Consider the following 15625-nt stretch of genomic DNA (forward strand, 5'->3'; position numbering starts at 1 on the left):
TGATAATTATATAATTGATATATGTGTGTAAACAGCATTCATGAATTACAGGTTTCTTACATTGGGAACCTTCAGATTTCTTAATTGTCCTAATAAATCAAGATGAAAGCTGATGGAATTGCGGTTATTTGATGTAATAAGCTAATTCTGCTATTCTTTGTGTCTTTTATATGCAGGTATTGGAGGTGGTATAATCCAGCATAATGAGCTGATCCATGGCAACACATTTTGCGCAGCTGAACTGGGACACATCGTGGTGTCGCTGGAAGGACCAGAATGCATGTGTGGAGGCCACGGCTGCATAGAGGCCTATTCATCAGGTCTCGCTCTGCAGAGAGAAGCCAAGAGACTCCATGACGGTAAGAAAACGAACAAAGAGAAAAAAAAACACAAAGCCGAATGACTTCTTACCAGCCTCAATCACTCAGGTGTGTAGGTAGGTAAAAATCAACTTCCTGTTAGGTTCAATTCTATAAGTTGTTTTAAAACGTACCTGAATAGAATAAACACTGTAACTTGATTTTTACAGCTTCTATAAGCAGAAATCACTGTGAATCTCAAATGTGCTGGCAAACAAAAGGAGTCTGTGTTTTAATGACACTTTTTTTGGCTTTGCTAACAGAGGACTTGCTGCTGGTGGAGGGAATGACTCTGAATAACAAAGAACAGGTGAACGCCATTCATCTGATCAACGCTGCTCGACTCGGCAACTCCAAAGCAGAGACTGTCCTTCACACCGGTGAGATCTTTCATATACACGTCATTCTCACACACATCTGAGCTGAGTTGTCACAATGCTGTATCCTATACCTTAGTACGCCCAAGTCGGTTGTAATCAAAATTTATAATGTTTATTTTGCTAGCTCACATTGGTATTCTTAATGTGGACCTATTACACAAAAGACTATTTAATAAGGGCTTTATACACAGCTGTGTGTCAGAAGTCTGTAAATATAATTAGCTTTTTATAATCACACTTCATAAAAACTGTACAAAAACAGAAACACTTTGACTGACATTTCTGCATAAGTCTTTAGTCTTGTTTTTGAATCTGCCACTATGTTGACACATAGGCATTTGTAGCTCCGCCCTCTTTTGAAGGGAGCACAATCTCATTTGAATTTTAAAGCTACAGTCACCAAACTGGTGCAATTTGGGTCAAAGCCTAAAAGTGGCTTTAAAAAAAGTTATAAAACATTATTTGTTTGATATTTTGAGCTAAACTTTTACCTACATCAGGGTTTTTTGAGTGTTTGCCGATACAGAAACCCAACCCGATACTTCTATAATACATAAAAAAAAAGAATAAGGAAGAGTATAATACATATTAATAAGAGAATAAATACAGGGTGCTCCTTATTTTTTATTTAATTTACCTTATTTTACCATTCAACAACTCTGTTAACAAACAGCACTTCTGTAAGGTAGCTTGAACAATCAAGTCATAAATAACATCAATTCTTCACTTTTGGACTTTAGTGCAACAGTAAATATAAAAACTAAAACCACCTCAACTTAAAACACCCGGCAGGCAATCCTAAGTTTACATGCTCACGCTTCCTGCTTCAAGCTGCTTCCGTGTTCTACTTTGCCAGAATTTAACCAATAGCGTCTCTAAAACAGAGTGATGTCATGCCCCACATGTTTTTGTTTCAGTGTGAAGTCAAGAAAGAAGTCTAACTCTGTACCACAGCATAACTACAGATGAATATTTATATATGAATAAATATTTGAGTCTTGATCGGGAGGTAACATCCGATTCCGATCAAGTCTTAAACCGTGGATCAGGCCCGATTTCCGATCACGTGATTGGATCTGGACATCCCTAGTTTTAGTACTCTTCAATCAAAGTGTGACCCTTGGCTTCCACTTTGGAGTGGTGGTCCTTCTGTTGGCATTAACCTAAGGGTTTCCATAGCAACGACATATAAATAAATACCCTCTCTTACCATTAGTTTTCAATGAGGGATGAAGTTCAAGAGAAAACCCCGTACCCTACTCTGTATTCCCTTTCTTTTGGAAGTACATCAACATGATGAAATAATAGTTTCAGCAACTTCCACTTCATGCTGACATTAAAGGGCATCTATGATGAAAAGCATCTTCTGTAAGCTGTTTGGACAGAACTGTGTGTAGTTACAGTGTGTCCACAGTCATATTGGGGTGAAATAAAGACAATAAGTCGCTTTTTTTAATTTCCTGCCATTAAAATAGGATCCAAATCCCTCCCATTTTGAGGCCCACTGCAACGGGACGTAGGGGTGCGGTTTCCTCACCCACTGAATTGATTGGCAGCCGCGTATTAACATGTCTCTGTAGTAACGACTTTAATCATATCAACAGGACAGGACGTGCACAAAGCAGCTGTGATTAAAAGATCTGTTAAAAAATGAGTTTTACAAGTTTAAAACATTTTTAAACCAGTGCAAGTTCGTAATAAAGTAAGTTAAAGACGATAAACTTGATGTAATTCATCAGCACAGCCGCACGTCAGGACAATTATAAAAAGACGCTTCAATCCCGGTTTGTGGATGGTAAATCAGGGTTATTTTGTACATTAACATAACGAATGTTCATATAGCAGTGGAAATAAAATGTGTCCTGTCACATTTGCCGTGCAAAAACATAAGTTAACTGAGTGTGTGTGTGTGTGTGTGTGTGTGTGTGTGTGTGTGTGTGTGTGTGTGTGTGTGTGTGTGTGTGTGAACTTTGTTACGGCATTGTGTGTGACTCATCGTTGCAGAAAGGCTTGAACTAACTCCACAACAAATACATCAAATAATCATTGGGAAAGTTCTTACTGTAGTATTTCTCTCAAACGTTACGTGAAATCTGCTTCCTTCATGTCTGTCACTGTGCTGTTTATCTGACGCAGACAGAGATTGAGGTAGAGGTCTGCATTCTCGCAGAAACTGTGGGACCCGACCAGATTTCTTGCAGCGTGGGAATAAATTTTCGAATAAATCGCAGGAGTGGTCGGTAACTTGTGTAATTTGAACGGGAGCAGGCGGTCTAACAATATCGCTCCCGACTCCAGAGCGAGCGAACACGTGTTTGTATGTGTGTGAATGAGAGAGCGCGATGCTGTGTGTAGCTTGTTTGTCGCTGTCTTATGTGTGTGCGTCTGTGTGTAAATGAGAGAGAGAGAGAGCTTGGTGCCGTGTATGTGTGTGAATGAGTGAGAGTGTGATGCTGTTTGTGTGTCGCTTGCTTGGTGATGTGTGTTACGCAGATCGCTAGATTGAGGCATACTCTGACAGGCACGTGGGAATGGTGGGGCGGGGAGAGCTAGCATTAAAGGCACAGGCAACAAAAACAGCTACATAGAGTTCAAAGCAGAAAATCCAATAATCTAAAAGGTCTAATAAATAATCTGATGGGTGAGCTGAAACTTTACAGACACTCTGGAGACACAAAAGACTGATCTTAAATCTTGAAAAAGAGGGAAAATAGACGCCCTTTAAAGAATAATGATATTCAGAATCATTGCTACAGCATTCATTGAAATCAAAATTGATCTATCGAACGACCGCCCTAGTATCAATACACATCAAACCTTCATCACTTTTGAAACAGTGCTTTAATCCATCTTCTCTTATCTTTCCCCACAGCGGGTACAGCTTTGGGTTTGGGCATCGTGAACATCCTGCACATGATCAACCCGTCTCTGGTCATTCTGTCTGGGGTTCTGGCGGTGCATTATGAGACTCCGGTCCGCCAGGTGATCGGCCAGCGGGCGCTGCTCACCGCACAGGGGACCAAAGTCATGGTGTCCGACCTGGAGGACCCAGCGCTGCTAGGAGCCGCTAGTATGGTGCTGGATTACACCACCCGCAGAACTTACTGAAATATCACTCACAGACTCAAAGAACCAAGGCCAATCATGTGCAGCATCCTTGCTCTGAAGGTTTTTTAAAAATGTGTAGTTATTCCTGTAGGTGCTGTTTGCGAATAACTTTTAATAAAAAAATAAAAGTTTACATTTACATAATAATTTTGTGTGTATTAGCTATATTTATTATGTATGTAAATATATATATATATTTATTATGTATGTAAATATATATATATATTATTATGTAAATACACACGTGCATCTATACATGTTTGTAGATGTATAGAAAATGCTTATTTATATTAATATATACAATATTTATATATAACATATATTTATATATGTCATTTCATGTAAATATTTTTAAGTTATATATGTGTGTGTGCATTAATACATATATAAATATACACCGTTATGTAAATGCAAACTTTTATTTTTGTTTTTTTGTCTCGATTAATTGTTAAACAGCACTAGTACTTTTATTATTTGGGAACAAGTATTGAAGGATAAATTACATTTTTGTGAGAAAGCTCTTATTTAATGTTCGTATAAAGGAAAACACACTCTGTGTCTTGCTTTGGTTTTTTTTTATTTATTTTTTTTTTTTTTAGAAATTGTACCATGTAAAATGTTGGTAAAATTATGGCTTATTTGTTGCCAAGCCTTTTTTGTCTTCCAGAATTATGTTCAACTATATTAAATTAAACATGTTTGAGTTTAGTTTTCGCTTTGAACAAAATAAGGTCCTTTATCATAGTATTTTTATTTTACTATGGATTTCATCTTTTTAAATCTCATATAAAGTTTTTGAACATCTCGAGGATGACTAAACGCTTAGTACATTTTCATTTTTGGTTGAACAATGCCTTTAAAGACACTCAGCTGTATGAATGGGAAAAATGTCTGTCCACTGTGTTTTCCTTAATTTAATATTTAAAATCATTTACAAACATTTATATTAAAACCAATGAGAACACTGTTACCTTTTATTGCCAATTAATTTATTTAATATATTAGAGTTCCGTTGTAAACCTATTGAATATACGTGGGCCAAAGATGAGATGCTTCATTATGGTTTCCACATCAAATGCAATTGTTTTATATACACTGAAAGCTTAATAAATGGAGGTAGAAATTATTTTGTAAAAATTAAATGTCAAATGTATGAAAAAAAAAAATCTTCCATTGTCATTTAGTGTCTCACTTATGCTTTTGGAAATGTGTAAAAGAATAATTAATCGTATATAATGTTGTTATATTGGAAAAGCTTGTTAACACTTGGGTAAAGCCTAGTGGTTTGAAGGATTGTGGAAAATATAAAGAATTAAAATGACATTTATTCAGATTTTAGGGCCACACTGTGTGATTCTTTTAATATATACTCTCACCGGCCAATTTATTAGGCACACCTTACTTGTACCAGGTTGGACCCTCTTTTGCCTTCAGAACTGCCTTAATCCTTTATTGCATAGATTCAACTAGGTACTGGAAATATTCCTCAGAGGTTTTGGTCCATATTGACATGATAGTATCACACTGTTGTTTCAGATTTCATGATGTGGATCTCCCGTTCCACCACATCCCAAAGGTGCTCTATTGGATTGAGCTCTGGTGACTGTGGAGGCCACAGAACTGCCGCTCACTGGATATTTTTTTATTTTTTTCCTCCCATTCTCTGTAAACCCTATAGATAGTTGTGGGTGAAAATCCCAGTAGATCAACAGTTTCTGAAATGCTCAGACCAGCCCATCTGGCACCAACAACCATTCATCATTCAAAGTCACTTAAATCACCTTTCTTCCCATTTCTGATGCTCTGTTTGAACTGCAGCAGATGGTCTTGACCATGTCTACATGCCTAAATGCATTGAGTTGCTGTCATGTGAATGGCTGATTAGAAATTTGCATTTATGAGCAGTTGGAGAGGTGTACCTAATAAAGTGGCCGGGGAGTGTAGAGTAAAATTATTCTTGTTTTAAACATGCCAGACAGTATTTTATTAAAAATAATAATAATAATTAATTAATTTTTAATTTTGTAAATATAAACTATTAAAACTTATATAAACCATTGAAATACCAAATTATATTTCAGAGGGTTCTCAGGATACTATTGATATTATTACAATAAATCACCTTCTATTATATAGAACAAATAAATAAATACATACATTTTTGGACTTTAAATAATTTCATAATTAAAACACATTTTCACATTCTTTTGACCTTGGTGTGTGCATATAAATTATTTAAGAAAATTATGATTTCAGACTTGGTAGTACTGTCTTCCACACTGTTTACTATTATAGCTTTCTCATTTTTATCCTTAAATCATTTTTAAATAAATAAAACTTTGAAAAGCTCAGGGCTTTGTTTATGATTTACAGTCATTTTTATTTTCCAAACATTAATCTGCATAAAGACACAATATACATCACTTAAATGTGTATTTCAGGTGACTGAGAGCCACAAAACCTTATTTCATGTGTCATTTGATTTAAAAACCCCTTGAATATTTAGTAAATAAAAAGTAATATAATAAATGTAAGAAAATAAAAGTAACTATATTGAGTGGTCTTTTATTTTGAAACGCAATAAACCCGGAAGCTCGAGTCACTATTTCAACTCGGCGTTTGACGCGTGTAGTAGTCAAAAAGGAGTGTGACTGTCTGTAGACTCCTCGAATTTCTGTAGCTTTTCTTGTCTTGTTTGTGCATTTAGTTGTGAGAATGCCACTTAAATTTGAATTATGTCCCGGCCGCATGATCGGAGGAAACAATCCGTGCTTCATTATTGCAGAAATCGGACAGAATCATCAGGGAGACATTGAGATTGCCAAGAAAATGATCAAAATGGCAAAGGTGAGTTTTTTTTTGCAATTATAAACCGTGATGCATCATATCTGCTTATTTATGTAAGTCTACAAGGGTTTAGCAGAATGTATTGCGTTGTTTAGTCTGTATTTGTAAGTTAATAGTGAGTTTTAAAGTGCTCGACAGGTCCATAGAGACTGCTCAATATAATAACGTTACTGACATTTAATAAATACTTCAAATGGTCATTCAAAACATATTAAGATAAAATTTTTATATTCGCACATCCTTTGTGCTTTTTACAATGGTAACGTTACTTTGAATATTCGAACTGAAATCACATGTAAATATGACTTCAGAACAACATTAGCACTATTTAATTGAATGTGAACAATGTACTTTGATTGTCACTAGCTGCTAATATGATTTCACAATTAGGAATTTGCAAAGAATACTTTTCTAAAATTATATTATTAAGGAGAAAGTCTGAATGTGTGAATATAAAACAAAATTTACCTCAATTCGAAACATGATTTACCACAGAGTATTTTTTTGACATTTACGTTACTATATTATAACTCTTACAATAAAGGCGTTTAGTTAGACTAAAATCTCTAAGCAATATTTCCAGTACCTTGTTAAACCTATGCCACAAAGGATTAAGGCAGTTCTGAAGGCAAAAAGTGATTCAACCCAGTACTAGTAAGGTGTACCTAATAAAGTGGCCGGTGAGTGTTTATACAAAATGTATTAGTTTAATATTTTTTTCTATTCGGGAGAAAATTATTTCACATAAAAATAGTTATTTTAACCTGCAATAATGACCGTTTTATTGTTTGTTTAATTGAATGAGAGTGATCTTAAAGGGGTACAGCACTATTCACTTCAAGGGGATCCTTTTTATTCTGATGAACACAAAATAAGATATTTTGTGGAAAGCTGAAAACATGTAACTATTGCTTGTTACAGGTTTCCAGCTTTCTTCAAATTGTCTTTTTTGTGCTTAACAGAAGAAAGTGAGTCAAAAAGGTTTGGAACAAGGGTGAATAAAGGGTGATTATTTTTCAGCTTCCGGTAAATTATCCCTTCATCTATCCCAAATACAGCTATGCCTAATTTCAAAACTCTGGTACTAATAATTGTGTTTTAAAAAAAAAAGACAGATGATTACTGTTTTTTTTTTTTTTTTTTTAAATGCATGATAATTAATTCATTTTCTTTTCAGCTTAGTCCCTTTATTAATCTGGGGTCGCCACAGCGGAATGAACCGCCAACTTATCCAGCACATGTTTTACGCAGCGGATGCCCTTCCAGCTGCAGCCCATCTCTGGCAATCATCCATACACACTCATTCACACTCGTACACTATGGACCATTTAACCTACGCAATTCACCTGTACCGCATGTCTTTGGACGGTGGGAACCGGAGCACCCAGAGGAAACCCACACGAATGTGGGGAGAACATGCATACTCAACACAGAAATGCCAACTGACCCAGCCGAAGCTCAAACCAGCGACCTTCTTGCTTTGAGGCGACAGCACTACCTACTGCGCCACCACATCACCTTTTATGCATAATTAATTAAATAAAAAAATACTTATTAATTATTTTTGATTAGTTATCTGTCACCAATATATTTAAGGATTGTTTAAAGCAGGGGTCTCAAACTCAATTTACCTGGGGGCCACAGGAGGCAAAGTCTGGGTGAGGCTGGGCCGCATAAGGGATTTCACAAAAAAAAAGTCCTCAAATGTCATTATTAACAGTTTTAATTATTTCTTCTGAACATGAAGTGTCCTGAACATTAATAAAACATTGAGTGAAGATTATGAACAGTTCTTCTGAACATGGCATCTTTTGCCTACTTCTTGCTGCCAGAGACTTGACAGCGCTTCTTCTCACAAATCTGAACCATATTTGGCTTTAGAGCGGAAGCAGTTGAGACCCTCAGTATGGCTTGAAGATGATCATCAAGTCTAAACCTGTACTTTGACTTATTGAAGTTCAAGGTGGAGAATAACTTCTCACACACTTCTCACACACACTCAAAACTTCCATTCCCTCACCTAAAAAAAGGCGTATATATGTATAAATAAAACACCCCCACCCCACTCAAGTCACATCAGTCTGTGCCAGTCTGTATCTACCTATAATATATATAAGATGCAGGCTGTAGCTAGGTAGGTGGCAGGCTGCAGATAGGTAGCTAAGTGGCAGGCAGGGGTGGGAACAGCTTACCTTGGTTCTGGCTGGCGCGAGTTCCCTCCTAACACTTCCCGCCCGTCACAGCGTCTAACAAAGGGGCGGGGTGCGTGGTGACGTCACCGGCATCCCCGCCCCTTTGTTTACACGGCGGGCGGGGAATGCCAGTGACCGCTGTGTACGGATAGAATCAGCGGAGCGGGGAGCGCTCTCTCTCCCCGCTCCGCTGATTCTGTCAGTGTACAGCGGTCGGCGCGGGCCACAAAATATTGCACTGAGAGCTGCAAATGGCCCGCGGGCCGCGAGTTTGAGACCCCTGGTTTAAAGGCTTTATTTTATATATTGTTCTGTGTGTATCTATGTTTCTGTTTGTGTATTTTTTTCCCCTCTTCTGCTAGGACTGTGGTGCGGACTGTGCAAAGTTTCAGAAGAGTGAGCTTGAGTATAAATTCAATAAGAAAGCCCTTGAACGGCCATACACCTCCAAACACTCCTGGGGGAAAACATACGGAGAGCATAAGCGACACCTGGAGTTCAGTCATGAGCAGTACAGGGAGCTGCAGCAGTACGCTAAACAAGTGGGCATCTTCTTCACTGCGTCTGGAATGGACGAGGTGAGCCCCTTGCTGACATACTAAGCCAGAATAGACCACTATATATATTTACATTACATTTTACATTTAGTCATTTAGCAGACGCTTTTATCCAAAGCAACTTACAAATGAGGATATATAAATATATATAAATAAATAAATATATATTTATTTATATAATAAATATTTATATTTATTTATTTATTTTTTGCTTCAGAATTGCTGTTAAGTGGGAAAGAACACTTTAGACTCTATTTCGAACATGTAAACATAAATAACTACAATAAAAAAAAAAACAAAGCAAAATAATTCAGCACAATACAATTTTTGCTCATCCATGACCAAAAAGAAATGAAAAGGATCATATGCTGTTTAATCCCTCCCCTTCTCCAATCTACATCAAATTATAAATAAAAATCCATAACAATTAATTACTATCCATGATAATCAGCAAATTTACTCCATGATTCTGTCATCTCTTATTCTGATACACTTTTGTGGTGTAGGGAAAAAGGAATTTATTTTTATTACTTTTGTGTCTTTATTTTTTATTAGAAAAAAGTTTAGACTAACAACAGATTAATCAATCTTTTCTATTGTATTATAACGCATCTTGACCAGACACACTTCCTCTTTTTTACTGTGCTGCATACTTTTTAGAAGAACTGCTGACTAGTGGAAAAAGCAGAATAAGAATAAATTTAGTTTTGTTCCAGACTGCTGTCTGGACATGTCTCAAGGAGCATGATCTTTGTAGAAGTTATAAAATATATTAAAGATGCACGTAATTGTTCAGTTCTGGTATGCAGAGAAGGGTTGCAGAAAGAGGAAGTATGTCTAGGGGTTACAAAGAGCCAAGGGACCTGCAGAATGACTGATCAGTGATGTTAAACCAAAACTCCACCTGTTATTATCAGTTGTGTGTATATATGCTGGATTCAGGAAATGTAAGTTAGTTGCAAACCTCCTGAATGTAATTCTTGTATTGCATTGGGGTAACGTAACCCAGAGCTCTGTCATCGAATTATTCATTTGTATCTAATCAATTTCTAATATTTTTGGCATTGAAGAAAACGCTCTCCAGACCTATTGAACACGCATGGAATTGGCTTGATATTCCAACAGTGAGAACATCAATCAAATCTGTTCTTCTATATAGATTCTGAAGATCATATATTCTGTGGTTCCACAATTTCATTCCACACGCAGAGATGCAGAAACATCTTAATGTTGCACGAACATTATTATGGAGTCTGAAGGATCTCAATAATAATTAATGCAAAAGACACTATGTGCATGTGTAGCCAAGTTCGCATGCATAAAATCTAATTCGCGTGCAAAATTTATACACACACACACACACACACACACACACACACACACACACATATATATATATATATATATATATATATATATATATATACACTAGCAAGTTCATCCTGATTAAAAATGTGCAAGTCGTCTTTTGTCAAATTGGTTTTCTGTGTGCGTTAGTTTGCACAATGGTTGGTTGGTTCATTCGTTCGTTTGTTGGTTGGTGGTTTGGTTCATTTGTTGGTTCGTTCGCTCGTACGTTTATTGGTTGGTTGTTTGGTTCATCGGTTGGTTGGTTGTTTGGTTCATTTGTAGGTTAATTCGCTTGTACGTTCATTGTTTGGTTTGTTGGTTGTTTGGTTCATGGTTGGTTGGTTGTTTGGTTCATGGTTGGTTGGTGGTTTGGTTCGTTAGCTCGTACGTTGGTTGTCTAGTTCGTTGGTTGGTTTGTTCGCTTGTACGCTGATTGGTTGATTGGATGGTTGGTTGTTTGTTGGTTTGTTTGCTCGTACGTTTGTTGGTTGGTTGTTTCGTTTTTTGTTTTTTTTGTTTTGTGCATGTGAATTTGGCTACATTGTGTCTTGCATGAACCATTTTTGAGATCCTTCTGACTCCATGTGTTACACTTTTAAAATAATATATATTTTCTCCACTAATATATAGTTTTGAATATGAACAATTCTTTATGATCATTTGATCTTTAATTTGGTGTAGTCATCTCACACTATTAATAGGTGTTTAGAAAGTCTTTATCCAACAGTGATGATGCTGACAAAACCTTGGATGTTAATTGTAGTATTTCTGTCTTTTAGATGGCTGTAGAATTCCTCCATGAACTCGATGTGCCTTTTTTCAAAGTTGGATCTGGAGACACCAACAACTTTCCTTACCTCAAGAAAACTGCCCAAAAAGGTCCAATATTTCCCTTTATACTAGCTTGCATCATTGGATGGAGTTGTGTTAGAAATTAACAAGGTTTCAATACTAATCAGTTTAGTGACAAATTCATAGAAAATACATTGTTAGTGTTTGTATATATAAAAATAGGTTACATGTAAAAATGTGTGCGTCAATAGACACCAAATTCAGTGTGTTTTAAATTTTTTTTTTTTTTTATAGAAGCATGACATTATGGCTAAAGAAGTCACATGAATAATTTGCTTTAGATATTACCATGATTTACAGATGACACCACCTATAATAGCATTCAGTGTAACAATAATTTATATATTCCCAACAATTGTGAGGAATAGAATAGTTAGAGCAAACTGTGTTTAAGTATATATTACAAGACTGTAGAGCCCCAAAATAATAATTCATTGCAATTTATGTTTATACTTTTATACCACTAAAGGGTTTTCTTGTCTGCATAAAAAATATACTTAAATGTGATTTAAATTGTATATTTATTGGTACTGAACCAAATTTAACTTGCAATGCTTGTGTTTGATTTCAGGACGCCCCATGGTAGTGTCCAGCGGGATGCAGTCCATGGAAACCATGCAGCACGTTTATAAGATTGTGAAGGAGCACAATCAGAACTTTTGCATCCTGCAGTGCACAAGTGCATATCCACTTGAACCTGAGGACGTTAACCTGCGGGTTATCACGGTAATCAATCCAGCTTTTTTCTGTTTTTTTCTGTTTCCATTCAATTCCATTTTGTGTAGTACAGCCACCAAATTGGCTACTCGGTACACAATACTTTGTGACCTTTTCTAAAGTGCTACTATTAAATAATTAATTTGATTGGCTGGTTGGGTGATACAGTGGCTCAGTGGTTAGCACTGTCACCTCACTGCAAGAAGGCCACTAGTTTGAGTACCAGCTGTGCCAGTTGGCATTTCTGAGTCGAATTTGCATGTTCTCCCCGTGTTGGCGTGGGTTTCCTGCGGGTGCTACGGTTTCCCCCACAGTCCAAAGACATGCGCTATAAGTGAATTGGGTAAACTAAATTGGCTGTATTGTATGAGTGCGTGTGTGAATGAGTGTATGGGTGTTTCCAAGTACTGCGTTGCAGCTGGAAGGGCATCTGCTGCATAAAAACACATGCTGGAATAGTTAGCGGTTCATTCCGCTGTGGCGACCCCTGATAAATAAGAGTAAGCCAAAGAAAAATTAACAGTTAACTAATGATTTATATATATATATATATGATTATATATATATATATGATTTATTTATATATATATATATATATAAGTAAACATTACGTAAAAATCTTGCCTAAATTTGAGTTAAATGATGTTAAATAAGCAAGTTATTCCCCAAACCTAACAGGAATATCAGAAAGAATTCCCAGACATTCCCATCGGTTACTCGGGTCATGAAAGTGGGATCAACATCACAGTCGGGGCAGTTGCTCTGGGAGCCAAAGTTGTGGAGCGGCACGTGACCCTGGATAAGAGCTGGAAAGGCAGTGATCATGCAGCGTCTCTGGAACCAGAAGAGCTGGCTGAGCTGGTGAGGTCCATCCGCATTGTGGAGAGAGCTTTGGGCACTGGACTGAAACGCATGCTGCCATGTGAGGTGCCATGCCATGATAAGGTACAGGTATTTTTCAAGGTATTTTTTTTTCTCATAAATGCAAAAAATGTCAAATAAAAAAATAAATTGCATTATTTCTATTGGGTTGTGCAGTTTAATATACAGAATTTCTACACAGAAGGTCACTTCCATAACAAATGTTTTTTTTTTTTTTTTCTTCCACCTTTAGAATACATATTTTTTCCAGATTAATATTTTTCTGCTCCCTAACTCCCTTAGAATATAAACAGATGTTTCAATCTAATGTTAAAACATACCATCTCCCTGAATCTTATGTTCTGAATTTTTACTGCAAATGTCAAATGCATAATGCTGGAGTTGCTCAAATGTAACTTGAAAATTGAAGTTGAAGGAAGTTGGAAATTTATTTATTTTTTCCTCAGAATTGGAAGTACATATTTTCAATTGCAGCCTTTATCCATTCAAATTCAAACAGAAATGTAGCAAAAACTCTAGTAAGACAAGAATTGCGAGAAAGAGATTGCGAGAAAAATTCAGTCTCAATGTTTTTTTTTTTACTTTGTATTTTGTGACATTTCTTTGTAAGTTTCTAATTTAATATCTCAATTAATAATAAAAACACTATGCTAAAGACATAAATGAGTTAAAGGTGCAGTAGGTGATCTGCCAAAATGCTAACCGCTTAGCATATTGTCTTTGAACAACAGGGAGGGACCGACTCAAAGCCACGCCTCTTGAAATCGCGGATGCGCGCACCGCGTCACAACAGCAGACAACCCACTAGTTCTTGTCATTTGCCAGTTAGTTAGTGTTTGACTGGCGGCGTGCAGGAATTACATTTATTACTAAGCCATACTTGCATGCTATTTCAGAGCGAATATTCAGAGTAGCGGTAAACAGTATAGGAGGGCTGTCTTTGTTCAAAAATGAACCAATGTTAATAAAAAGCAACTTCAGCTCAAGAAAAGCAGGTTATGCGGAATAGCGCTGTTTACTGATGTTTTGTTAAACTGAATAAAAATTGACATTTATAGATGCTGTAAAAGGCCCTTCTAAAACGGAAAATAGTCACATCAGTCTTTCGCTGGGAGATTTCAGTGGCTGAACAACACTTCTATGCATGTGAGCAATTCATAACACAACACAATCTAACATAAGCTTAGCCTAAAAATAGGATCTGCGTGAACAGATGAGCAGAAGTCCGAATCTGCATTTGCTGACAGACAGTTTGAGCTACTTATTGGAATTATGAAAGATGTCGGCCCGACAATATTTAATTGGATAAACATTTTTTTTAGTTTTAAGCCTTACCCAGAATATAACGTGTCTTTAAGGACAATCACCTTTAATTTGCTAAATTTGTCTCTCTTTTTTTTTTTGTATATAGTTGTTTATTAGCATTTGCCTTTACATCCTCCTCCTGCATATTTTACAGCTCTGTTCTCTTTCTGTCTTGCGTTGCATTCCTTTTCCTATTTCCCTCCAAAACATCCTGTCATCCTGTCTTCACTTTCTTCTTTTTCCCATCAAATTCACCCATTCGTGACTCGTATCATACCCCATAACATTCCTTCCTCTGACATGTTTTTTTTTCTTCTTTTTCCATGTGTGTGTCTGGCATTTGTTGTATAGCACACTCACCATGTCTTTAAGATATCTGCTCCGTCTCTGACATTCCTATAATTCTTCTTCTCCATCTTTTGTTCCTCTTTAGCTCGGAAAGTCGGTGGTGGCAAAGACCTCCATTCCAAAAGGTACAGAACTCACCCTTGACATGCTGACAGTGAAAGTAGCTGAACCCAAGGGTGTAGCTCCAGAAGAAATCTTCCAGCTGGTGGGGAAGAAAGTGACCACAGATGTGGAGGAGGACGAGAGCATTACTGAAGATGTAGTCGACAGCTATGGCAAAAAAGCTAAAGCTTGAGGAAAGCATGTGATCCTTGATCAAACTGCAAAAAAAGGTTACATGTTTCAGTGCCCTGATTAAAATCAAGTTTTGTTTTTGAGGCAAAGACAAATTCTACAATACAACAAATACTGTGTATGAAGCCAGACTTGTTTATATAATGCATTATTTGCCAAATACTGTTGAATAAATAATGGATTATAAGACAATGGAAATCTGTCTCGTTTTGAAGATAAATACATAGGATGCTGTATTTAAAAAAAAAAGTGTATATACAGTGCTCAGCATAAATGAGTACACCACTCACTAATCTCTCTTTTAAATTAATATATTCTTTTGGAAAATATTTGAACACAATATATATATTTTATTTTGAAAAACATTTAAAATACTTTAGTGCAGTAAACACTAATTATTTAGTCAGGCTAAATATTTTAAATAAATCATTGCC

The 15625-nt window shown here is 36.4% G+C and overlaps 2 protein-coding genes across 7 annotated transcripts in view; both read left to right on the plus strand.

The window, feature by feature from the left end:
- Positions 1-5180, plus strand: part of gne (glucosamine (UDP-N-acetyl)-2-epimerase/N-acetylmannosamine kinase) — a 39048-nt gene extending 33868 nt beyond the window's left edge. For 3 of the 4 annotated variants that reach the window (XM_068214418.2, XM_068214395.2, XM_068214411.2), the window contains 3 exons: positions 177-359; positions 623-739; positions 3612-3988. In XM_068214418.2, coding sequence (XP_068070519.1) covers positions 177-359; positions 623-739; positions 3612-3847 — 536 coding nt within the window. In that variant the 3' untranslated portion in view covers positions 3848-3988. 4 annotated transcript variants of the gene reach the window in all.
- Positions 5181-6480: 1300 nt separating this feature from the next.
- nansa (N-acetylneuraminic acid synthase a) lies at positions 6481-15385 on the plus strand. 3 transcript variants are annotated; one of them, XM_073913237.1, is made up of 6 exons: positions 6481-6694; positions 7872-9464; positions 11573-11672; positions 12217-12371; positions 13041-13307; positions 14983-15381. In XM_073913237.1, the coding sequence occupies exons 2-6, from the start codon at positions 9456-9458 to the stop codon at positions 15190-15192; spliced, it is 741 nt and encodes a 246-aa protein (XP_073769338.1). In that variant the 5' UTR covers positions 6481-6694; positions 7872-9455; the 3' UTR covers positions 15193-15381.
- The last annotated feature ends 240 nt before the right edge of the window (positions 15386-15625 follow it).

This window comes from Danio rerio, chromosome 1, assembly GCF_049306965.1.
Source record: "Danio rerio strain Tuebingen ecotype United States chromosome 1, GRCz12tu, whole genome shotgun sequence".
NCBI lineage: Eukaryota > Metazoa > Chordata > Actinopteri > Cypriniformes > Danionidae > Danio > Danio rerio.